General features: G+C 43.7%; 1 protein-coding gene across 1 annotated transcript in view; it reads left to right on the plus strand.

The window, feature by feature from the left end:
* The window catches only part of LOC128635713 (solute carrier family 22 member 6), an 83,044-nt gene that overhangs the window by 38,021 nt on the left and 17,152 nt on the right, over positions 1 to 27,871 (plus strand). The window contains exons 2-5 of the mRNA XM_053688838.1: positions 2,075 to 2,178; positions 23,300 to 23,454; positions 25,506 to 25,674; positions 25,757 to 25,880. Of these exons, the coding sequence (XP_053544813.1) occupies positions 2,075 to 2,178; positions 23,300 to 23,454; positions 25,506 to 25,674; positions 25,757 to 25,880 (552 nt within the window). The remainder of the gene's footprint in view (positions 1 to 2,074; positions 2,179 to 23,299; positions 23,455 to 25,505; positions 25,675 to 25,756; positions 25,881 to 27,871) is intronic.

Consider the following 27,871-nt stretch of genomic DNA (forward strand, 5'->3'; position numbering starts at 1 on the left):
TTATACAGTTATCATATTATAGGCCAGAAACACACCACTCCAATTATACAGTTATCTCATTATGAACCAGAAACACAGCACTCCATTTATACAGTTATCTCATTATGAACCAGAAACACACCACTCCATTTATACAGTTATCATATTATAGGCCAGAAACACACCACTCCAATTATACAGTTATCATATTACAGGCCAGAAACACACCACTCCAATTATACAGTTATCTCATTATGAGCCAGAAACACACCACTCCAATTATACAGTTATCACATTATGAACTAGAAACGCACCACTCCAATGATACAGTTATCATATTATAGGCCAGAAACACACCACTCCAATTATACAGTTATCATATTATGAACCAGAAACACACCACTCCAATTATACAGTTATCTCATTATGAACCAGAAACACACAACTCCAATTATACAGATATCTCAATATGAACCAGAAACACACCTCTCCAATTATACAATTATCATATTATAGGCCAGAAACACACCACTCCAATTATACACTTATCTCATTATGAACCAGAAACACACCACTCCAATTATATACTTATCTGATTATGAACCAGAAACACACCACTCCAATTATACAGTTATCTCAATATGAACCAGAAACACACCACTCCAATTATACAGGTATCTCATTATAAACCAGAAACACACCACTCCAATAATACAGTTATCTCATTATGAACCATAAACACACCACTCCTATTATACAGTTATCATATTATAGGCCAGAAACACACCACTCCAATTATACAGTTATCATATTATAGGCCAGAAACACACCACTCCAATTATACAGTTATCTCATTATGAACCAGAAACACACCATTCCAATTATACAGTTATCACATTATGAACCAGAAACACACCACTCCAATTATACAGTTATAATATTATAGGCCAGAAACACACCACTCCAAATATACAGTTATCACATTATGGGCCAGACTACAAATGGAGCGCAAACGTTTGTGAGCTAGCAATAAGGGGTTTATCGTGGGTGTTTGCGCTCGTCAGGTTTACTGCTGGTATTACGAGGAGTTGAAAGTAAGCGTAGTTAATGCTCAAGCGGGAACGTTAATTAGCGCTCCACTTGTAATCTGGCCCTATGCATTTAAAACAGCAGCAGAATCCAGCTGTCACTCACAAACAAGAATCTGCAAATACTAAAAACATAAAATGAACTACTGTATTAGTTACAGCTCATCGGCAAGAGATAATAAGCCCAAGTACTTCTCGATGGCCCTTCCAGGACTTGGACCCCTAACTCCAGCCTTCCATGCTGGCTATTAATAGTAGGGTCAATTCCAATTTAGCTAATCATGTTTTTCAGCTCGAGATATACATTTTTCAACATTAGAACAAACAAAAGGCAAATGGTAACACCATTCTCGTATTGGAAAAATATCAAATCTGATATAGCAAAAGTCACCCATACTGTGCTTGTACATCACTAACTTCAGAGATTTTAGTTCACCCAACCACATGTTATCAACTAAATATTCAACAGGCAAAGGCACTTGATAAATACTGAACACAGAGAAAGAGGAGAAAATGCTGGACCAGAAGAATGAGAATGAGTGGTCTTGTCAGTGAGCGTAGCCGGCAGCCTGGAGAGCAGTTATATATTTTTGTGTATAGATTTGGTTTTTGGTGATCAACAGCCATTATTGGTTTGCAAATGGTTATTAGGAAATGGAGATCGAATATCGAAAAAGTTATCAAGCTTGGCTGTTTGACTCAGTAAGATTGTTATTGCTTTGCTAAATAAATTATTGTCCGATTTCGTTTTTCTGACATTGAACGAGATTTTCAGAAAGACAAAAGGCCAAATGGTTGGTAATTCCATCTGTGAGGTTACCTCTAGCTAGACGTGGCTTCCCTAGAAATTTATATATTGATTTATACCTGTATGCTTGAAAAAAGGTATATTATTATTTATCAATATTAAAAAAATGTACTTCATTATATCTTTAATTATTGTATGAAGTCAGAAAACAATTATTGTATCTTTCATTAACTCCATATTTCTTTAATTAAACTTGCAGTGGAACCTGGTGTGTGATGCTCGCAAAATGAGACAGATAGCGCAGTCCATTTACATGGCAGGAGTTCTGGTTGGCGCTTTCTTTCTCGGAGGTCTGTCTGACAGGTATCACAAGTCTAATTAATTTAAGAAATGATCTTTAATAGTATTTGCTTCCTGTATTCAGGGTCATAACCCTTTCCTAACCTTTTGGGATCACATAATATTTCCATATATTACCCATCAGTAGGTCAGTGTTGGAGATGTGTTATTGTATAAGAACATCTCCTGATGACTAATCTTAACACATAAGTGCTAACCCAAATGTATGACTTTCCTTAGATTTCCCTTTAGGGATGCCTTGTTTTATAGGAAAGTCCTGAGGACTGGACCATTAAATTGACACCCATCACCCATTAGGGGTTCTAACTGTCTACCACAAAAATACTGGACAACTAGTTAATCCTAGCCATATGCCCATAAAGGACTTTAGATCCTATTGTCTGCAGCTCCTGTTAGCTATATATGTAAATCTGACCTCAATTCAGACCCATAGCCCTGAAGCTCCTGTCTGCCCTATGCCTATGTAGGACCTTAGATCACACCTGCAGCCCCTGTCATTTGTATGCCTACACCTAACTATAGTTCAGACCAATAGCCCTGAAGCTCCTGTCTGCCCTATACCTATGTAGGACCTTAGATCACATCTGCAGCCCCTGTCAGTTGTATTCCTACATTTCTACAGCTAACCACAGTCCAGACCCATAGCCCTGAAGCTCCTGTGTACTCTATGACTATGTAGGACCTTAGATCACACCTGCAGCCACTGTCAGTTGTATGCCTATATCTTACCTCAGTTAAGACCCATAGCCCTGAAGCTCCTGTGTGTCTTGTACCTATGTAGGACCTTAGATCACACCTGCAGCCCCTGTCAGTTGTATGCCTATATCTTACCTCAGTCCAGACACATAGCCCTGCCATATGCCTATATAGCACCTTTGATCAGACGCCATTGTCTGTAGTCCTTGTTAGTTATGAACTGTTCCTGAATCTTCAGAGCCTGAAGAGTCCTGTGTGCCATATACTCAAATAGGATCTTAAATCAGATGTTATAGCCCTGCATCCCCCATAAATGATATACCTATATCTGACATTGGTTCAGACCCATAGCCCCAAAGGTCCTATGTGGCATATGCCCGTATAGAGTGAGTGCAGTGGCGATAAAGCGCAAATAAGCTGAAACCAATAGTAAATAATATGGGTCCAAATCTGATTATACCGCACTGATGTCTAACCAAAGACCGCTGACGTCACCTGACTCCTTGTCGCGGGAAAAGGTTTTCAAGTGCGCTCTTCTGGCTCTGTGTTTCTACTGATGCTGGGTAGGGCAAAAGTGGTGAACGTGAAGTCCGTCAGCGGTCTTTGGCGAGACATCAGTGCATCAGCTGGATTGTACAAAACACAAATAGTAGCCACTGGCAGTAATTTTAATAGCAATAAGACGTCTTATGATATTGTACATTTAGGTTGGCCAACCGTGCAGACTAGTTTTATATTTTATGGAGTCCAAAAAAATTACATTGCAGACCTAAAATAAAGTTCAGAGAAGGGCCACAAAGCTTATAAGGGGAATGGATAATTTAAGCTATGAGGAGAGGTTAGTCAAACTGGGTCTGTTTTCTCTAGAAAAAAGACGCTTGAGAGGTGACATGATTACTTTATATAAATATATTCAAGGCCCATAGACAGAGATGGCAGATGCTCTGTTTATTCCAAGAAAACTGTTTGTGACAAGAGGTCACAATTTAAGGTTGGAGGAAAGGAGATTTAAGCAATACAATTGTGGAACTCATTACCAAAGGAGGTAGTGAATGCCAATACCTTAGATACATTTAAAAAATGGTTTGGATACATTTCTGGCTAGAAACAAAATTCAGGGATATGATTGGTTGTGTTAAATTAGTCACCTTTTAATGGGATTAATTTAAGGTCAACTGGAACTTTTTTGTAAGTATATTAGATTTGTATAGGTTGAACTCGATTGACTTTTTTTCAACCTCATCCACTATGTTAATATATAACATGTTTTTTAGTCATTATATATGTATATACAGTATTCATGTAACATTTTTATTCTATTTTAATTAGATTTCATTTTCTTATTAAAAGCGGTATAATCTGATTTGAACACTCATATTATTTACTATAGGTTTCAGCTTATTAGCTCTTTATCTCCACTACATTCACTCTTTCAATTCTTTACAGTTGAACCGAGGAAAGCAACTAGGAGATTTAGTATACCTACAAATATTGTGTTGCAGCGCAAGAAAAAACAACTTTCATATATGCCCATATAGAAACTTAGATCAGAGCCAATCATCTGCAGCTCCTGTCATTTATATACCTATATCTAAATTCAATTTAGACCCTTAGACCTGAAAACCCTATGTGCAATACAGACATATAAGACACTAGATCAGACACTATAGCCATGCAGCCTCTGTCAGGTATATACCTATATGTTCCTGTGTGCAGTATGTCTATATAGAACCTTAGATTGGACCCCATTGTCTGCAGCTAGCCTTGAAACCATTGTGTGCGATAAAGACAAGTAAGACCTTAGATCAGACACTATAGTCCTTCAGCCCCTGCCAGTTATATACCTATATAGCCCTGTAAGCCATATAGACATGTAAAAACTTAGATCAGACACTATATTCCTGCAGCCACTGCCAGTTATATACCTATATAGCCCTGTAAACCATATAGACATGTAAGACCTTAGATCAGACACTATAGTCCTGCAGCCCTTGCCAGTTATATACCTATATAACCATGTAAGCCATATAGACATGTAAGACCTTAGATCAGACACTATAGTCCTGCAGCCCCTGACAGTTATAGACCTATATAGCCCTGTAAGCCATACAGACATGTAAGACCTTAGATCAGACACTATAGCCCTGCAGCCCTGCCAGTTATATACCTACATAGCCCTGTAAGCCATATAGACATGTAAGACTTTAGATCAGACACTATAGCCCTGCAGCCCCTGCCAGTTATATACCTATTTAGCCCTGTACGCCATATAGACATGTAATACTTTAGATCAGACACTATAGCCCTGCAGCCCCTGCCAGTCATATACCTATATAGCCCTGTGAGCCATATAGACATGTAAGACCTTAGATCAGACACTATAGCCCTGCAGCCCCTGCCAGTTATATACCTATATAGCCCTATGTGCCATATAGACATGTAAGACCTTAGATCAGACACTATAGCCCTGCAACCCCTGCCAGTTATAAACCTATATAGCTCTGTGAGCCATATAGACATGTAAAACTTTAGATCAGACACTATAGTCCTGCAGCCCCTGCCAGTTATAAACCTATATAGCCCTGTAAGCCATATAGACATGTAAGACTTTAGATCAGACACTATAGCCATGCAGCCCTGCCAGTTATATACCTATATAGCCCTGTAAGCCATATAGACATGTAAGACTTTAGATCAGACACTATAGCCCTGCAGCCCCTGCCAGTTATATACCTATTTAGCCCTGTAAGCCATATAGACATGTACTACTTTAGATCAGACACTATAGCCCTGCAGCCCCTGCCAGTCATATACCTATATAGCCCTGTGAGCCATATAGACATGTAAGACCTTAGATCAGACACTATAGCCCTGCAGCCCCTGCCAGTTATATACCTATATAGCCCTATGTGCCATATAGACATGTAAGACCTTAGATCAGACACTATAGCCCTGCAACCCCTGCCATTTATATACCTATATAGCTCTGTGAGCCATATAGACATGTAAGACTTTAGATCAGACACTATAGTCCTGCAGCCCCTGCCAGTTATATACCTATATAGCCCTGTAAGCCATATAGACATGTAAGACCTTAGATCAGACACTATAGTCCTGCGGCCCGTGCCAGTTATAGACCTATATAGCCCTGTAAGCCATATAGACATGTAAGACTTTAGATCAAACTATAGCCCTGCAGCCCCTGCCAGTTATAGACCTATAGAGCCATGTAAGCCATATAGACATGTAAGACTTTAGATCAGACACTATAGCCCTGCAGCCTCTGCCAGTTATATACCTATATAGCCCTGTAAGCCATATAGACATGTAAAACTTTAGATAAGACACTATAGCCCTGCAGCCCATGCCAGTTATATACCTATATAGCCCTGTGAGCCATATAGACATGTAATACTTTAGATCAGACACTATAGCCCTGCCGCCCCTGCCAGTTATCTACCTATATAGCCCTGTGAGCCATATAGACATGTAAGACATTAGATCAGACACTATAGTCCTGCAGCCCCTGCCAGTTATATACCTATATAGCCATGTGAGCCATATAGACATATACGACCTTAGATCAGACACTATAGCCCTGCCTCCCCTGCCAGTTATCTACCTATATAGCCCTGTGAGCCATATAGACATGTAAGACATTAGATCAGACACTATAGCCCTGCAGCTCCTGACAGTTATATACCTATATAGCCCTATGTGCCATATAGACATGTAAGACCTTAGATCAGACACTATAGCCCTGCAGCCCCTGCCAGTTATATACCTATATAGCCCTGTAAGCCATACAGACATGTAAGACCTTAGATCAGACACTGTAGCCCTGCAGCCCTGCCAGTTATATACCTATATAGCCCTGTAAGCCATATAGACATGTAAGACTTTAGATCAGACACTATAGCCCTGCAGCCTCTGCCAGTTATATACCTATATAGCCCTGTAAGCCATATAGACATGTAAAACTTTAGATAAGACACTATAGCCCTGCAGCCCATGCCAGTTATATACCTATATAGCCCTGTGAGCCATATAGACATGTAATACTTTAGATAAGACACTATAACCCTGCAGCCCCTGCCAGTTATCTACCTATATAGCCCTGTGAGCCATATAGGCATGTAATACTTTAGATCAGACACTATAGCCCTGCAGCCCCTGCCAGTCATATACCTATATAGCCCTGTGAGCCATATAGACATGTAAGACCTTAGATCAGACACTATAGCCCTGCAGCCCCTGCCAGTTATATACCTATATAGCCCTATGTGCCATATAGACATGTAAGACCTTAGATCAGACACTATAGCCCTGCAACCCCTGCCAGTTATAAACCTATATAGCTCTGTGAGCCATATAGACATGTAAGACTTTAGATCAGACACTATAGTCCTGCAGCCCCTGCCAGTTATATACCTATATAGCCCTATAAGCCATATAGACATGTAAGACTTTAGATCAGACATTTTAGCCCTGCAGCCCCTGCCAGTTATATACCTATATAGCCCTGTAAGCCATACAGACATGTAAGACCTTTGATCAGACACTATAGCCCTGCAGCCCTGCCAGTTATATACCTATATAGCCCTGTAAGCCATATAGACATGTAAGACTTTAGATCAGACACTATAGCCCTGCAGCCCCTGCCAGTTATATACCTATTTAGCCCTGTAGGCCATATAGACATGTAATACTTTAGATCAGACACTATAGCCCTGCAGCCCCTGCCAGCCATATACCTATATAGCCCTGTGAGCCATATAGACATGTAAGACCTTAGATCAGACACTATAGCCCTGCAGCCCCTGCCAGTTATATACCTATATAGCCCTATGTGCCATATAGACATGTAAGACTTTAGATCAAACACTATAGTCCTGCAGCCCCTGCCAGTCATATACCTATATAGTTCTGTGAGCCATATAGACATGTAATATTTTAGATCAAACACTATAGTCCTGCAGCCCCTGCCAGTTATATACCTATATAGCCCTATGTGCCATATAGACATGTAATACTTTAGATCAGACACTATAACCCTGCAGCCCCTGCCAGTCATATACCTATATAGCCCTGTAAGCCATATAGACATGTAAGACTTTAGATCAGACACTATAGCCATGCAGCCCCTGCCAGTTATTTACCTATATAGCCCTGTAAGCCATATAGACACGTAAGACCTTAGATCAGACACTATAGTCCTGCGGCCTGTGCAAGTTATAGACCTATATAGCCATGTAAGCCATGTAGACATGTAAAACTTTAGATCAGACACTATAGCCCTGCAGGCCCTGCCAGTTATATACACCCATATAGCCCTGTGAGCCATATATACATGTAAGACTTTAGATCAGATACTATAGCCCCGCAGCCCCTGGCAGTTATATACCTATATAGCCCTGTAAGACATATAGACATATAAGACTTTAGATCAGACACTATAGCCCTGCAGCCCTTGCCATTTATATACCTAAAAAAAAAACACAGGGTCAAATCACCCTCTAGGAGGCGCTATATATAATGCTACAATATCTTAAATGGATATGCAGACTCTCATAACAATTTGGGGTATATATATATATATTTAAAGAGATCACAAAATATGTATGTATATATATATATATATATATATATATATATATATAAAAATGTATCAATACAAGTACATAGCTCTTTTCATAAGACCAATGTCTTGTGACACAATACCAACGGATGGTGTATAAATATAATCACCCAGTCCCAAGGAAAATCCGGGGACATTTTTTTATTATTGGCAAATGGTTTGGTATACCCTCCCCCCTCATCTTCCTGACTGCTACTTTTGCTAGTAGTGAAGCTACACCTGGGCCCAGTCACCTCTCTGGGAAATACCACACCAGTGTATCCAGTCTTTGCCTTGGTTCAGCTAGCTGGTCTGCTGTTGAAAACCAGCCTGTCTCTTCTGGCACAATTGGGTGCCTTTACGCTATGTGAGTACCCTGATTCTTCTTTGTGCTTTTACCTAGTGGGTGATTGATTCACACATACAGCTCCTCTCTCCTTTCCTTGTTATCTACATTTATCTACCTATATAGCCCTGTGAGCCATATATACATGTAAGACTTTAGATCAAACACTATAGTCCTGCAGCCCCTGCCAGTCATATACCTATATAGTTCTGTGAGCCATATAGACATGTAATATTTTAGATCAAACACTATAGTCCTGCAGCCCCTGCCAGTTATATACCTATATAGCCCTATGTGCCATATAGACATGTAATACTTTAGATCAGACACTATAACCCTGCAGCCCCTGCCAGTCATATACCTATATAGCCCTGTAACCCATATAGACATGTAAGACTTTAGATCAGACACTATAGCCATGCAGCCCCTGCCAGTTATTTACCTATATAGCCCTGTAAGCCATATAGACACGTAAGACCTTAGATCAGACACTATAGTCCTGCGGCCTGTGCAAGTTATAGACCTATATAGCCATGTAAGCCATGTAGACATGTAAAACTTTAGATCAGACACTATAGCCCTGCAGGCCCTGCCAGTTATATACACCCATATAGCCCTGTGAGCCATATATACATGTAAGACTTTAGATCAGATACTATAGCCCCGCAGCCCCTGGCAGTTATATACCTATATAGCCCTGTAAGACATATAGACATATAAGACTTTAGATCAGACACTATAGCCCTGCAGCCCTTGCCATTTATATACCTAAAAAAAAAACACAGGGTCAAATCACCCTCTAGGAGGCGCTATATATAATGCTACAATATCTTAAATGGATATGCAGACTCTCATAACAATTTGGGGTATATATATATATATTTAAAGAGATCACAAAATATGTATGTATATATATATATATATATATATATATATATATAAAAATGTATCAATACAAGTACATAGCTCTTTTCATAAGACCAATGTCTTGTGACACAATACCAACGGATGGTGTATAAATATAATCACCCAGTCCCAAGGAAAATCCGGGGACATTTTTTTATTATTGGCAAATGGTTTGGTATACCCTCCCCCCTCATCTTCCTGACTGCTACTTTTGCTAGTAGTGAAGCTACACCTGGGCCCAGTCACCTCTCTGGGAAATACCACACCAGTGTATCCAGTCTTTGCCTTGGTTCAGCTAGCTGGTCTGCTGTTGAAAACCAGCCTGTCTCTTCTGGCACAATTGGGTGCCTTTACGCTATGTGAGTACCCTGATTCTTCTTTGTGCTTTTACCTAGTGGGTGATTGATTCACACATACAGCTCCTCTCTCCTTTCCTTGTTATCTACATTTATCTACCTATATAGCCCTGTGAGCCATATATACATGTAAGCCTTTAGATCAGACACTATAGCCCTGCAGCTCCTGCCAGTTATAGACCTATATAGCCCTGTAAGCCATATAGACATGTAAGACCTTAGATCAGACACTATAGCCCTGCAGCCCCTGCCAGTTATATACCTATATAGCCCTATGTGCCATATAGACATGTAAGACCTTAGATCAGACACTATAGCCCTGCACCCCCTGCCAGTTATAGACCTTAGAAACTAGCTATGTTTTGCAGCAGTTGTAGGTTATATAATTAGCTTTTTGGCCTTTCTAGGGAGCATGGCACTAGCAAAAATTTTTACACAAGAGGTGTTTAATGTCCTTTTACATTTATAATTAGCAATGGGTATACATTTTTTTAGAATAGTCTTTTGGCTTTCTGATATTAATATAATTTAGAAAGAATTTTGGAATCTTCTTTTCAGAGTCTTATATACTGGAGTTACATAGAACGTATATTTTTGTAGCAGATAAAAACCAGAGGGCTCATTGAATCTGCCCATTTGTAAACTTAACTCATTTTCAGGTTAGCCTTATGCACATACCTGCCATTCTTGTATTTTGTCCTTACTACTTCTAATAGAGGTCTTTTCCATGTATTAACCGCCCTTTATCTAAAGACGTGCTTCCACAAATTCCTCTAATCCTGTACCCTTCAACTTAAGTTCTGGTGTTTCTCTTTTATTAGAAGTTTTTTTTAGCCTCAACTTCATTAAATCTCGTAATAAGTGGAGAACAGACCATGGATTGCTGGTGGTGCTTTTGCCTGGAGTGCATGTTAACACATTTTGCCTGTGCGGTTATGTGCACCTTTGTGTTTTTGAGCATACTCTTCTGAACCACTTCAGTGTGGAGGACAGGGGATACCTATCATTTTCCTCCTGCAATGCAGAGGACATTTCTATGTTACCCTCCATATGCACTAAAAAGTCCTTGTTTTCTAGTGTAAGACCAAGGATGTCCTCTTTCCCAGTATTCCTGTGTGTGCTGGTGACTTTCAGTAAATAATAGCTGCACCTTAGAGCTGGTGGTTATGACTATAGGATCTTCTGGCTCTATCTTTGTGACAGACCCTGCGGTCAGGACTGAAAGTGTTAACTCTATTTTCTAAATACAAGTTGCTGGCTCCAGCCATAATTTAGTTAGTGATAAGCATTCCATTGTTTGATCACCCTCAGAGAGAAAACGCCTAAGTGATAAGAAGAGCCCAGAGTGTCTTGTGTTTATAGTATTTAAGTAATGTAATTCTATTGTATCATGTAAAAGGGCGTCTTCCCCTTTTATCTAATGTACAAGAGTCTTTCAACCCCCCCATCTGGGGTCAAAACCTGTATAAATACTAGGCATCTAGCCTTTAATAAATACATTCTGTTTTAAACCTGAAATGTGGAGCCTGGTCTCATGTTGAGGGGGAAACTGATTGGGGTTGTGAATTGCTGATTCCTTATGCAGGACATTGTTCATCTGGTATTAACCCTTGGTATCCTGTTGGTACCGTAACAATTGGTGGCAAGCTACGGGAGAATCCTTATAGCCCAGAGGAGCAACTACCCATCCAGACCGAATGGGAATACCGTATGAAAGGCTAAAAAGAGCTACCCTTAAAGACCTGCTAGAGCAACGGGGCCAACAAACCAGTAACCTCAGGAAGAGGGAGATTATTACAAGACTGACCGAGATGGACGGAGTACCAGGGCACGAAGGAACCAATGAGCCCAGCATGTCAGACAGAACCCCCGAAGAAGCAAGCTTTGACCGGGCGGTCAAAATAAGACTGGCACATTATGGCCCCAACCCATCTGCGGACATTATCGACCGGGTCATAGCAGCTGTGGAGGCCAACCTACTTCGCCAAAGCGGCGCTGCAGCAGCCCAAGTCACCGCAACCCCAGTGGAAAAGAGAAAAGTGCATTTTACCGCTTTTAAAAACTTCCTGGAAACAGAAGGAGAGATTGATGGGTACCTTGCGGATTTTGAGAGGCAATGTGCACTACACCAGGTGCCCGCAGAGGACTGGGTCACGATATTGTCCGGAAAATTATCCGGCCGGGCCAGTGAGGCTTTTCGGGCCATTCCAAATGAGGAAGTCGGGGATTATAATACTGTAAAAGAGGCTCTGCTCTCCAGGTATGCGGTTACACCAGAGGCATACCGGAGGCGGTTCAGAGACACTGTTAAATTGGCTGGTGATTCCTACGTTGAGTGGGCATGTAAGGTGCACCGCACAGCATCTCACTGGATGGCGGGGTGCCAAGCAGTGTCTGGGGAAGAGGTGCTGCAGCTATTCCTGTTGGAACATTGCTTTGACAAGTTATCAGCAGGAGTTAGAGAGTGGGTTCGGGACCGTAAACACCTCCACCCTGCATGAAGCTGCTCGCCTGGCAAATGAGTATACGGATGCCCGCAAACTGGACACTGCTACCCCTAAGCCCCCTGCTAGAGTGGAGTACAGACCTCCAGTCACCCCAGCAACTGCCAGTTACCAACCCCAGGCGCACCGCTATGCCACCCAGCCTCCGGTCACCCGGTTCACCTCACGGGATTACTCACAGCCTATCCGGTGCTTTGGATGTAAGCAACTAGGGCACAAGAGATCGGAGTGTCCCCTCAACACAGCAAACCAAGCACAGTCCTGGAGGAGACCCGCCGGCGGGATCCCACATAACCCTCAGCCTGCTGCCCACTGCGTAGAGGAACAAGAATGCTGGGGCATCCTACATGAAGCAGACCCCATGCAAGCTGTCCACCGGGATAACCGGCAACAGCACCGGCAACTGGTTAAAGTGAATGGGAAGGAGGTCAGTGGTCTACGGGATACTGGTGCTACCATGACCTTGCTCCAAAAGAACCTGGTATCTGAGAACCAGCACACCGGAGACACTGTGGCTGTGAGGGTGGCAGGGGGCACTGTGTTCCGCCTACCTGTTGCCCGGGTGCATTTGGATTGGGGAGTGGGCGCTAGACATGTGAATGGGGGGGTCATGAAGGATTTGCCAGCTGATGTTCTCCTTGGAAATGACTTGGCCCCCCTTGTTTCGGCCTACGCTTCCATGGGTCCCGTTGATGTTAACCCGGTGACTACCCGTGCCCAGGCCCGTGCCACCGAGACTGACCCACCTGCTGCTGAGACCCAGGTAAGAATCTCTTCCCCGATTTATACACTAGACCCGACCCCCTTAAGTTGGGATACCCCAGAGACGTACGGGAGGGAAACCTGGGAGGATCCGACCCTTCAGAAATACAGGGCTAAGGCAGATGCTGGGGAGGAGGGGGTAGAAGGGGAACGTTACGAGTGGGTGGGGGATAGGCTATATAGAATCCCCAAACCTGCTCAGAAAAGTACTGCCCCTCCACAGAATCGGCAGCTGGTGGTGCCTGCGAAATACCGGCGAGAGATTCTGCGGATTGGGCACGATGTACCATTAGCTGGACATCTAGGGTCCCGCCGCACCGCTCATAGGATCACCCAGAATTTCTTCTGGCCCAATTTTAACTGAGATTGCGGTTATATTGTAGTACTTGTGACACCTGTCAACGGGTGGGTAAGCGGGGGGACCACCCCAAAGCTAGGCTTATGTCTATGCCTGTCATTGGGGAACCCTTTTCCCGCATAGCCGTTGACATTGTGGGTCCGCTGGCCAGGGCTAGTCCATCAGGTAAGAAGTATATTCTCACTGTGGTAGACTATGCCACTCGTTACCCAGAGGCCGTAGCACTGTCGAATATAGAGGCAGAGACAGTCGCTGATGCCCTAGTTAAGGTTTTACTAGGGTCGGGTTCCCTAAGGAGATTCTCTCTGATCAGGGGACCCAGTTTACTGCTGTGCTCACCCAGCAGCTGTGGAAGGTGTGCGGCATTAAACCGTTACTCAGTTCGCCTTATCACCCCCAGACTAACGGTCTCTGCGAGCGCTTTAATGGCACCCTCAAGCAGATGCTGAGGACCTTCACGGACACTTGCAGAGACTGGGAGCGATTCCTGCCTCATCTGCTATTTGCGTACAGAGAGGTGCCCCAGGAATCTACTGGGTTCTCTCCCTTTGAGTTACTCTATGGGAGAATGGTCCGCGGCCCCCTGGATCTCATTAGAGGACACTGGGAGGGAGAGATAGAGCAGGAGGGAACCCCCATCGTGCCATATGTTCTGGAACTCCGGGACCGCATGGAGAAACTGTCTCTGATGGTAAGAGAGAATCTCCAGGTGGCCCAGGGAAGACAGAAGGGGTGGTACGATCAGGGTGCCCGACAGCGGGTCTTCCAGGTTGGACAGAAGGTTTTGGTGCTCAAGCCTGTGAAGGCCAACAAGATGCAAGCATCTTGGCAGGGCCCGTATAAAGTGTTATCTCAGGTGTGTGATACTACCTATGTTATAGCCAGCTGTGCAGATGAGAGGATCCAGCGATCCTTTCATGTGAACATGCTGAAGGAGTATCAGGAGAGGCCAGAGGATGTAGCTGCAGTATGTGCCCCTGCTGCAGACGACTCAGAGAATTTACCCCTACCCGACTTATTAGAGAAGGACCCCCAGACTGACCTCACTAGTCTTGTGCAGCTAGGGGACCGGTTGAACCCTACCGAGAGGGTACAGGCAAGACAGCTCCTGTGGGAGAAGCAGGCGACGTTCTCCCAAGAGCCCGGCTACACTACCCTAGCTATACACAAGGTAGAGACTCCGGGACAGAATCCCCTGCGACAGCCTCCCTACCGTATACCCGAAGCAGTCCGAGAAGGAATGCGGAAGGAGATACAGGAGATGGCTCGGCTGGGAGTGATCGAGTACTCCGATAGTCCTTGGGCTTCCCCTGTAGTCCTGGTACCTAAGAAAGATGGAACCACCCGGTTCTGTGTGGACTACAGGCGGCTCAACGAGAGGACCACCACTGACGCCTACCCGATGCCCCGGGTAGACGAATTTCTAGACCGTATCGCTAGGGGACGCTATCTGACAACCATAGACCTGTGTAAAGGCTATTGGCAGATTCCCCTGGCCGAGGATGCTATCCCCAAGTCGGCCTTCGTAACCCCATTCGGCCTGTACCAGTTTAAGGTCATGCCCTTTGGGATGAAGAATGCTCCGGCTACCTTCCAGCGTATGGTGGATAGACTCCTTGATGGCTTCCAGGAATTTGCTTGTGCATACCTGGATGACATTGCGGTTTACAGTGAGTCCTGGGAAGAACACCTTACCCATGTAGGGATGGTTCTGGACAAGATTCGGGCCGCTGGCCTGACCTTGAAACCGGACAAGTGCCATTTAGGTATGGCTGAAGTACAGTACTTGGGGCACCGAGTGGGGTGTGGGAGCCAGAGACCGGAGCCAGCCAAGGTAGAGGCTGTGGCTAACTGGCCCACACCTATCACTAAGACCCAAGTCCTAGCCTGACTGACAAGACAGCCCCTGACTGACCTGACTAAAAAGAACCTCCCCAAACAGGTCCTGTGGTCTCCAGCTTGTGAAGCCGCGTTTCAGGCACTGAAGCAGGCCCTTGTGAATGCCCCTGTCTTGGCTGCCCCAGTCCCTAACAAACGTTTTCTCATTCATACAGATGCTTCCATGTATGGACTGGGGGCTGTACTGAGCCAAGTCGGGGAGGATGGAGGAGAGCACCCTGTTGCATACCTAAGCAGAAAGTTGTTACCTCGGGAAGTAAGCTATGCGGCAGTAGAGAAGGAATGTTTAGCCCTGGTCTGGGCACTGAAGAAGTTGAACCCTTATCTATACGGACAGGAATTTTCCCTTATAACGGACCACAATACCTTAGTCTGGCTTAACCGGGTCTCAGGAGACAATGGTAGATTGCTGAGGTGGAGTTTAGCCCTCCAGCCCTATAACTTCACCATCAGCTACCGGCCCGGTAAGCTAAACGGGAATGCAGATGGATTGTCCCGGCAAACTGACATGCCTACCACCTCCTAGTCCGGTCATCCCCAAGTTGACCCGCTAAAGGGTCAAGCCGGGTCTGCCGGAGTGTTCCACAAGGGGGGAGCTATGTGACAGACCCTGCGGTCAGGACTGAAAGTGTTAACTCTATTTTCTAAATACAAGTTGCTGGCTCCAGCCATAATTTAGTTAGTGATAAGCATTCCATTGTTTGATCACCCTCAGAGAGAAAACGCCTAAGTGATAAGAAGAGCCCAGAGTGTCTTGTGTTCAAAGTATTTAAGTAATGTAATTCTATTGTATCATGTAAAAGGGCGTCTTCCCCTTTTATCTAATGTACAAGAGTCTTTCAACCCTCCCATCTGGGGTCAAAACCTGTATAAATACTAGGAATCTAGCCTTTAATAAATACATTCTGTTTTAAACCTGAAATGTGGAGCCTGGTCTCATGTTGAGGGGGAAACTGATTGGGGTTGTGAATTGCTGATTCCTTATGCAGGACATTGTTCATCTGGTATTAACCCTTGGTATCCTGTTGGTACCGTAACAATCTTCTATAATTATAACACTGTTTTTGACATTGCATAATTACTAGTTATAGCCCATTAACCCGAATTACATCCTTTACCTAATGCAATTAATCCTAACCTTGATCTTCCCCTACTCCAAGTAAACATAATGAATGACCCAGCACTCAACCATAACTTTAATAACTGTGATTCTGCCCCGCCACAACCTAATAGCTGACTACCAGCTCTGGTTTTGACTCCTGGCTTGTTATTTGACTTGTGGACTTTTTATTATTTTTTGCTATTAATAAAGGTGTGATTATTTTTGCACTTCTCGTCTCAGTCTGATTCCTGGCACCCTGACATTACGCAAAGGCCATGAATCCTGATGGTGCTAATAATCCACTTTTACCTGCCATCATTTCCAGGATGGATGAACAGGATCACCGCTTGGATAAATTTGCACTAGCCCTGCAAACCCTGCTGACTCGCACTGCACAACATTTGGACCAAAGTGTCCCGCAAGTTATGGCTGCTCCTGTTTCCGCTGCTGCACCTATGCCTACCAGGAGCATGTCCGGTTCTGCACCTCTACCTCAGCGATATGGAGGCGATCCTATTCAGTGCAGAGGGTTTTTGAACCAGGTGGGCATTTACTTTGAGATGTTACCTCAGGCGTTTCCCTCTGACAGAGCTAAGGTGGGATTTCTCATCTCGTTACTCTCTGACACAGCTCTTGCCTGGGCTAATCCCTTGTGGGAGACTAATAAACCTGTGATTTCAAATTACCCTGAATTTGAGGCCTCCTTTCGAAGGGTATTTGATGTTCCGGCTCGCTCCTCCTCTGCTGCTAAACGACTCATGTCCATTCAGCAAGGTACAAGATCTGTTGCTCAGTATGCTATTGAGTTCCGTACGCTTGAAGCCCTTGTTGCCACCTTCTTTCATGGGCTCTCTGATGCGATCAAAGACGAAGTTGCTGCTAGAGATTTACCAGAGGATCTCGAGGCATTGGTGTCTTTTTTTATCCTAATTGACATCAGACTCAGAGAGAGGCCCTCTTTCAAGGAGCGCTTGCGGAAGCCTCCTGTTCCATTGTCTCCTATGTGTTCGTTCCCACCCATGCCTCCCTCTCCTCCCATGCCTCCTGGTCCCGAGTCACCAGGTACTGCTGAGCCGATGCAGCTGGGATTCACGCATCTCTCCGCGGCAGAGAGGGCCTTTAGGAGGAGGGAGGGGCTCTGCCTCTATTGTGGGTTACAGGGCCACCTTTTGAAGTCTTGTCCTACACAGCCGGGAAACGCTCACACCTAAGGTCCTGTCGGGGGCAGACCTTGGGTGGTTTATCCTCGTCCTCGGAACCACTTAAGGAGAAACCTTTGGTCACGGTTGTCCTTTCCTGGGTGGACTCCTCCATAGTCACTCAGGCTCTTGTTGACTCCAGTGCTGCGGGCTATTTCATTGACAGTGCTTTTGTATCAAAGCACTCCATTCCTGTTTTGCCTCTGTCCGTTCCGCTTGCTATTGAGGCCATTGATGGCAGGCCCCTTCAGCCCGCACTCGTTACTCACGAAACTGCTCCGTTGTCCATGCTTGTTGGGGCTCTCCATTTTGAAACCCTCCAGTTCCAGGTGATAAACTCTCCGCATTTTCCGGTTGTTCTGTGTTATCCCTGGCTCCAAAAGCACAATCCCAGTCTCGACTGGCGCAGGTCCGAAATTTTGTCGTGGTCCCCGCAATGTATTTCCACTTGTCTTCGGAAACCAGTTAAAGTCTTGTGCACTTCTTCGGTATCTCAATTGCCAGAGGAGTACCGAGAGTTCCTAGACGTGTTTGACAAGTTGCGTGCTGGTACGTTGCCTCCTCACCGGTCTTACGATTGTGCCATAGACCTGCAACCCGGAGCCATTCCTCCTCGGGCCAGGTGTACCCTCTGTCTGTTGCAGAGAATTGTGCTATGGAGGAGTATGTTGCCGATGCTCTGTCGCGGGGGATCATCCGCAAATCCTGCTCTCCTGCAGGGGCTGGCTTCTTCTTTGTGAAGAAAAAGGGTGGCGAGTTAAGACCATGTATCGATTATAGGGGTCTTAATCGTCTTACCATTAAGAATGGTTACCCTATTCCGCTTATTACGGAACTCTTTGACCGCCTCAAGGGAGCTACGGTCTTTACTAAACTTGATTTGAGAGGAGCGTACAATCTCGTTAGGATTAAGGAGGGCCACAAATGGAAAACAGCATTTAACACCAGGAGCGGGCATTATGAGTATCTTGTAATGCCTTTTGGCCTATGTAATGCTCCTGCTGTTTTCCAGGAATTTATTAATGATGTCCTACGAGATATGTTGCAACAGTGTGTTGTGGTGTATTTAGACGACATCCTCATGCACTCACCCACACTTGAGGCTCATCGTTCTGATGTTACACGGGTTCTTCAGAGACTACGTGAGAACGGCCTGTTTTGTAAACTTGAGAAATGTGAGTTCCATCAGACTCAAGTAACCTTCCTAGGTTATGTTATCTCCGTTGCAGGGTTCTCCATGGATCCTGACAAGTTATCTGCAGTTCTGCAGTGGCCTCGCCCAGTTGGTCTCCGGTCTATTCAACGTTTTTTGGGGTTCGCCAATTACTATAGAAAGTTTATTAAAAACTTTTCTTCCTTGGTCAAACCTATCACAGACATGACCCGTAAAGAGAATGATCCACTGCATTGGTCACCTACTGCCATTAAGGCCTTTGATAGTCTTAAGACTGCCTTTGCTGCCGCTCCAGTTCTGGCTCATCCTAACCCTGTCCTGCCTTTCGTTCTTGAGGTTGATGCGTCTGAGACTGGAGTAGGTGCCCTCTTGTCTCAATGTCCTACGCCTGACGGTTCCTTGCATCCGTGTGGTTTCTTCTCTAGGAAATTGTCTCCAGCGGAGTGCAATTATGAAATTGGCGACAGGGAATTACTGGCTATAATTTTGGCACTTAAGAAATGGAGGCATCTTCTTGAGGGTACTAGCATGCCAGTGCTCATTCTTACTGACCACAAGAATTTAACTTATCTATCTGAAGCAAAACGTTTGTCACCCCGACAGGCCAGATGGGCGCTATTTTTGTCTCGGTTTAATTATGTGGTCTCCTACCTGCCTGGTAGTAAGAATGTTAGGGCTGATGCCCTCTCTCGACAATTTTCGCCTCTGTCCAAGGAGGAGTCTGTACCTACTCCTGTTATACCTCCTGACCATATTTTGGCTACCATACGTACTAATTTGACTTCTCCCTTGGGGGAGGAGATCCTGGCTGCACAAACCAATGCACCTCCTGAGAAACCTAGTGGTAAGTGTTTTGTTCCTGAGAATCTTCGAACTAAACTTTTGCACACTTACCACTATCCTAAAGCCGCAGGTCACCCAGGCAAGAACCAAATGATTTGGTCTGTCACTCGACAATTCTGGTGGCCAGGTCTTCGTTCTGATGTTGCTGCGTATGTTGCCTCTTGCTCAGTTCGTGCACAGAATAAGACTCCTCGACGTCTTCCTGTTGGTCTTCTTCAACCTATTGCTAATGGTGAGCGTCCTTGGACACATCTTTCCATGGACTTCATTGTCGAGCTCCCTGTTTCCAATGGCAATACTGTTATCCTTATGGTGGTTGACCGTTTTTCTAAAATGTCACATTGCATTCCCTTGATGAAGCTGCCTACCGCTCAGGAGCTTGCTTCAATTTTTGCCCGGGAGGTTTTCCGTTTACATGGGTTACCCAAGGAGATAGTGTCGGACCGGGGTAGCCAGTTTGTCCCCAGATTTTTGCGTTCCTTTTGTGCTCAAATGGGGATTCAGCTTTCCTTCTCCTCGGCATATCACCCTCAATCCAATGGGACTGCGGAACGGTCTAATCAAGCTCTGGAACAGTTCCTCCGTTGCTATGTCTCAGATCACCACAATAATTGGTCTGAACTGTTACCTTGGGCAGAGTTTGCTCGTAATAGTGCTATTAATGCTTCCTCCAAGTTATCCCCGTTCATGGCGAATTATGGGTTTCAACCATCCTTGTTGCCCGATTCATTCCTGTCTCAGGGTATTCTGGCTTTGGAGGAGCATCTCCGGCAACTCCGTTCCATGTGGGTGCAGATTAAGGATTGCCTTCATCGTTCTATGCAGCCCCAAAAGTTCCAGGCTGATCGTAGGCGTCTCCCCGAACCTTCCTACCAGGTTGGTGAGAGAGTTTGGCTGTCCTCCCGCAACTTGAAACTTCGTGTGCCTTCCAATAAATTGGCTTCCCGTTATGTTGGTCCTTTTCGAATACTCCGACGGGTTAATCCTGTGGCCTACGCTCTTGACCTTCCTCCTGCTATGCGCATCACCAATGTTTTTCATGTCTCCCTCTTGAAACCATTGGTTTGTAATCGGTTTACCACTGTGTTGCCTTGTCCCTGTCCTATCTTTGTTGACAACCATGAGGAGTATGAGGTCAGCAGCATTATTGACTCTCGTATGTCCAGGGGCCGTGTACAGTATTTGGTTCATTGGAGGGGCTACGGTCCGGAGGAGCGTTCTTGGGTTCCCTCCTCTGATGTTCATGCTCCTGCCCTCCTCCGTGCCTTCCATGCCCGTTTCCCCAATAAGCCTTTTGTCCTCCCGCGGGGGAGGGGTCGTTGAGGGGAGGGTACTGTCAGGGTTTTTTCCCTGTTGTGTTTGCCATGTGCTGCTGGCAGCCATTTTACTCACCTCTCTTCCTGACTTGGTGCATTGTGGGGGATAAAAGACGGAGGGGTAGTAAGGGCGCTTAAAGCTGAAGATCTTGGGGGTATTAATGTGTCCTTATACTGCATTAAGTGTTAACAAATGATTTCTAAGTGATTCTACATATACACTCTAATTGTGTTAAAAAAACTTTAATAAAAGTAAAAATTAAAAATTAATTTTTCTCATTTATACAAAGACACTTGTATGGAACATTTATTAGAGACGTCTCTCTATTATATTGGGGATCCAACCAACAATAGCAAAAGTCAGCAAAAATACACAATCATAAAAAAATCGTTTGGTATATAAAATGTATCAATATTTGACAATTTTTACAATGTTAAAAAATTGTAGCAGCCTTGTATATAAAAACAATATTGAATAAACTTGGTTATATTTTTATATAGGAAAGTTCCTCTCCATTTAGTGAGGTATAGCAGCTGGGATTCTATTGTAGCATTAGAATGTTTTTAATATTGAAGCGGTGCTGTGAGAAAATAATAATAAAGGACACCGTAGTGCCTCTGAGTTCAGAGAGTATTAGATTCAGGGTATTTATATAACGTCCTGCATATATAGTATTTTCAGGCAGTATTTATTTATCTTCTTGTGGTAACATACCTCTCTTGTCCGGTATCCAAAGCCGTGAGGTGTGCTGTGTCTCTTCCGCGGCTGGTCTCTGCCTAGTGAAGCCGGCGTCTGACGTCACACCCGGTTATGCACAGAGCTCGCCCACAGGTGTCAATCACTCTCCCGGAGACACTCTTAGGCAGTTACCACTTGTAGCAGTTAATTTGTTCAAATAAAATGTATTCTGATGCCGCCAGTCTTGGCGATCCTTAGGACAAGTCCCTTATCTTGTAATAACCTGCTCTTAGTGCTTGGGCACGCAGGTTATTTTCATCCGACAAGTGTTCTGTTACCAGGAACAGTTCCAATTTTATAAAAAGTCAACCCGGGTTGTCAAATCTTGGTAGAACTCTGGTGCAAGGTCCTCTCACTTCATTGTGGGGGATGCTGCTCAGTGCCTGCACTTCCTTTTATGGCCAGACTGTTGTGCATCATCCATGTGAGACAGGATGCAGTCTCAGAATTGTGATGTCATCGCTTATTATTTAAAGGGCCTCTGTTCAGTATGCTTTTCCTTTGCGTTGTCTAAGACATGTTTGTGAGAGTGCCTGTGTATTACCTGGCTGCCTGACGTCCTTCCTGGTTCCTGATCCCTGACTTGTTCCTGACTCTGCTGTTTTCCTTGTTCCTGATTCCGGCTCGTCGGACTATTCGCTTTGGCTCCTGACTCGGCTCGTCGGACTACCAGCTCTGGTTTTGACTCCTGGCTTGTTATTTGACTTGTGGACTTTTTATTATTTTTTGCTATTAAAAAAGGTGTGATTATTTTTGCACTTCTCGTCTCAGTCTGATTCCTGGCACCCTGACAAGATCATATCATTTAGATCCACAGAATGCACTCCAGCCTCTCACTACAGTACTTACACTTTGACATCTCACAAGTAGTGAAGTGTAGCTTCTTTTCTGTAGTTCAAGTATAATCTGGTCACTAAAATGAGGGGGAAAACTGACACCACTATTTTGTGGAGCTTGTGTAAGATCTATAAAATCATATTCCAGAAGATTTTAGATGTACTAGAATGGCCTTTATTTAAGATCCCCGAAAAGCCATAATAGCCACTTTGTATATTTCTTCTAATGAACTTGAGTAGACCCTAACATGTGAGATGTAATTTAGCTGTACAACGAAACTTGAGATTATTATATTACTACAGCAAAACTTGAGCACTCATCAAAACTATTTATGCACATTGTTCGATTTATATTTTATGTCTCTAGAAATAAAAAAGGGTAAAATAGATTGAGATTTGGTTAGAAAAACATTGTAAAAACCAGACAAGACAAATCGATGGACCAGTCAATCACTGCTATTTTTTTAACAGGTTTGGTAGAAAAACATTTCTGATTGGTTCTTACCTTGTAATGGGCGTGGCTGGTACCTGTGCCGCTTTTCTTCCAAGCTTTGTAACTTACTGCACCTTCCGATGCCTCTGTGGGATGGCATTCTCTGGGATTGCCCTGAATACCATCTCGTTAAGTAGGTATTTGCTTTGGATGTACAGTTTTCATCTTGTTTTACATATGAAATAGCCACGTATAACATGTCAAAGTCGTTAAACTTTAAACCAATACAGCAGTATCAGTTGAGAACTGCTTACTAATGCTCATTGGCTAACAGGCACTTCCTACTAATGCTCATTGGCTAACAGGCACTTCCTACTAATGCTCATTGACTGACAGACACTTCCTACTAATGCTCATTGGCTGACAAGCACTTCCTACAAATGCTCATTAGCTGACAGACACTTCCTACTAATGCTCATTGACTGACAGACACTTCCTACCAATGCTCATTGGCTGACAAGCACTTCCTACTAATGCTCATTGACTGACAGACACTTCCTACTAATGCTCATTAGCTGACAGACACTTCCTACTAATGCTCATTGGCTGACAAGCACTTCCTACAAATGCTCATTAGCTGACAGACACTTCCTACTAATGCTCATTGACTGACAGACACTTCCTACCAATGCTCATTGACTGACAGACACTTCCTACTAATGCTCATTGACTGACAGACACTTCCTACCAATGCTCATTAGCTGACAGACACTTCCTACTAATGCTCATTGACTGACAGACACTTCCTACTAATGCTCATTGACTGACAGACACTTCCTACCAATGCTCATTGGCTGACAGACACTTCCTACTAATGCTCATTGGCTGACAGACACTTCCTACTAATGCTCATTGGCTGACAGGCACTTCCTACTAATGCTCATTGACTGACAGACACTTCCTACTAATGCTCATTGACTGACAGACACTTCCTACCAATGCTCATTGGCTGACAAGCACTTCCTACAAATGCTCATTGGCTGACAGGCACTTTTTACTAATATCCATTGGCAGATAGGCACTCCCTTCTAATGCTCATTGGCTGACAGGCACTTCCTAATAATGCCATTGGCAGATAGGCAGTTTATACATCCTGTAAAATAACTCTGAAAAGTGTGGGCGTCCAGAAAGCCCGGAGTGCCTCTATTATACATAAGTATGGGGAAATGTCCTGAAGCTGTAATATTCTACAAAGTGGCACAAGATTATTTACATCTGTCCGTATTTGACTAGAGCAAAGGAGACCATGAGCATAGATCCCACCAGGCTTTTCAAGTTGTGTATCCCTGAATTGCTTTTGATTTGCGAAACCTTCTTCATTGTCCCAGCAAAATGATGGTGCTTATTGTCATGAGTTTAATGTCCCTAGGTTAGGCTGGACTACAACTGGATACAATAAAGTCCTTCAATACATTTAGAATTAATTAATCGTTACAGGCTCCAGTATGTAGTTTTGGATTCCCAGCTGTAGGTGCACTTCTCATTAATTCTCATACACATCTCCCTGTGACATCAGCCTGCGACCTCAACCATCTTTTTCTCTGCTGAACATGTGGCTGAGGTTACTGTACATACATGACCTTTGACTTGAGCTGTTTCTAGATTATGATAGTTATCCCTGACTGGACTGCCTACCTGCCTGTCTGACTACTCTTTGCCCGTTATTCTGCAGCTTCTACTCTGCATGACTTAGGAGTTTCTCCCTTTTCTTGCAGTATACACTGACAAGATCAGGACTTTCTAGTGGCTATAACTAGGGTTTTAATTTGTTACTATCAACATCCAATCTCAGCCTCTGGGTCCAACTCTCAGATAAACAATAACTTTCCATGACAGTTACTCTTCTCAATGATAAATAATAGTTTAGTGTCTATAACCATCACAACTGGAGCTACTAAGTCTGTTTTTACATTTCCATGGCAGTACACATTAAAGGACGCTAAACTTGAAAATATTCTGTTGTCCATATAAAAGAGGCAACATCAAAGTAAGTCATAATGTTAAGACCACCGCTAAGTGTCCAGAAGTGGTCTTTTTCAAGCCTTGTGTTCCACCCCCAAAATGTCAAAATATATCTAGTTGACTAAAGCCACAAATAGGCCAATCTATCCATTCCTACCTAGCAGGTCTACTTGGAGTTCACCATTTTGCAGGAGCAATAGTAACTTTATAATTCTCTTACAGTTCTAGAGTGGACCCCACCGAACAGACGGACTGTTATGGGAACGCTCTTTGCTTACAGTTTTACTACTGGGCAGCTCCTGCTAGCAGCACTAGCCTATGGAATACGTAACTGGCGCTGGCTTCAGTTCACCGTCTCTGCCCCATACTATATTTTCTTTCTGTATTCATGGTAAGGAGAAGTATTTTTTAAAAACATATGAATCTCTGGAATTTTCTCCTCTGACAGTTGTTTTTTGTCATCTTTAAATCAGGTTCATCCCAGAATCAGCTCGTTGGTTAATCCTAAAGGGGCGGCACACTGAGGCGTTGAGACACCTAAAGAGAGCAGCTTGGATAAATGGAAAGTATGCGGAAGGAAAAAAGCTGTCTGAAGAGGTAACAGTGTTATATAAATATTCCCATATACATGTTCTAAAATGTGTCCAGTCTTTTCAACATATATGTGCAAAAAGAAATGCTCTAATGTGTTAATCCCTGCAAGGGCTTCTTAACTGTGTAGTTAAAGTCACTACTGGCAGCTAGCTAATCACTTCTGGTGAGCCAATGACAAGAGGCATATGTATGTAACCACCAATCGTCAACTAGACTTCTGTAAAGCACTGCTGCACTACAAAGGGTAATAAGAGAACAAAGTAAATTTGATAACATAAAAAAATTGTCTCCTAAAATTGTATGCTCTGTTTGAATCATGAAACTTTATTTTTTACTTTTCTGTCCCTTTAAAGGGACACAAAAGTCAAAATTAAACTTTCATGTTTTAGATAGAGTATGTCATTTAAAAAAACCTTCCAATAAACTTCCATATGAAAATGTGCACATTATTTTAATATGCACACTTACTGCTCCTACTGAGCATGTGCTAAAGTGCACAGTATATACAAATGTGCATTTTGTGATTGGCTGATGGCTGTCACATGATACAGGGTGAGAGAAAATTGGATTACAGTTTAAATTTGCCATAAAATATTTTACATCTCATTTCCGATTCATAGTAAGTACTATAGCATTGTCTTTTCTTACCTATGGCATGGAGAGTCCACAACGTCATTCCAATTACTAGTTGGATATTCAACTCCTGTCCAGCAGTAGGAGGCAAAGAGCACCCCAGCAAAGCTGTTAAGTGTAACTTCCCTTACCCATAATCCCCAGTCATTCTCTTTGCCTCTGTCAATGGAGGATGTGCAAAGTTGGTGTCTGAAGATATTTAATCCTTTTATGGGTACTTTTTCCTGCAAGCAAGGATTGGGGTCTCTCTGTGTCCATGTCAATCTCTTTAGTAAGAGTCATGGTGGCTGTTAGCAGTTAGAAAGCGGTGAGGTTTTATAGTAAGCCAGGGTTGGTTACTCTGTTCTTTCTTTTACATTCAGGTCCCTGTCAGTTGCCGTATGAGGCTGACAGACCTGCAGCTGCTGTAATGCCCCACAGCAGAAGACTCTGGAGGGTAAGTCCTTTCTTATTATTTATTCTCAGAGTGAAGGAAGAAGGACTGGGAAGTCAGAGACCTGGTGGGACCTGCTACCCTCAGGAAGGGTGTGTATGTATAGTTATTATATCTTCAGGTTTGGGATATTTGCGGCGGGGCACACTACTGATAATCAGTAACAAGATTTATGCCGCCTTATAACCTACCAATGGGTCTTTTAGTAGTCAGTGTGTGGGAACCTGAGTTACTGCTGGGATTCATGTTCTAAAGAATCGCATTAAATTATTCTCACATGATGGCAATTTGGTATATGCGGACAGCCCCACAATTTATCCCCGCTCCTGCATCCTTTATTAACCATTTTTAAATTGTTATGGGTGTATAATATGGTTGCGCAACCTCTCGCTCCGTTACGGGAGAAAGTGGCAGGAATACATTTGCCTCTAAATAGTCACCGTTTGGAGCTGAGGTTTTGGCGCGCTTGGGGAGATGACCTTAACTTAAGAGACTTAAGCTGCCCCAAGTATTGATGTGCGTTCTCCTATTATGACTTTTTAGCAGTTAATTACTGTGACGCTTATTCTGGCAATCGTATTTGCACTCCAATAGAGTAAGTTGTTATGGACTGCTTCCTGTTTGTCTCAATGACGGTGTCGCCATTTTGAATGTAACGCGGTCTATGCTTCTAGCTGCAATTTAATCTTGGCACGCAGGTTTCTATCTTTCTAGCCGCAATCTAATCTTGGCACGCATACTTCTATACTCAAAAGATTTGGTGCCAGTTACCCATCTTATGGGTTTATTTTGGGGCATATCAAGGTCTTGAGAAAGGCCTGACACGGGCCGAAACGCGTAGACACTGGTAAGCCTTATTCTTTATGTGATATTGTTTTGTACGATCTACACTATATTTGTTATTTTTTCTAGGGCGGAACATACCTAC

This window comes from Bombina bombina, chromosome 7 (genome assembly GCF_027579735.1).
Source record: "Bombina bombina isolate aBomBom1 chromosome 7, aBomBom1.pri, whole genome shotgun sequence".
Classification (NCBI taxonomy): domain Eukaryota; kingdom Metazoa; phylum Chordata; class Amphibia; order Anura; family Bombinatoridae; genus Bombina; species Bombina bombina.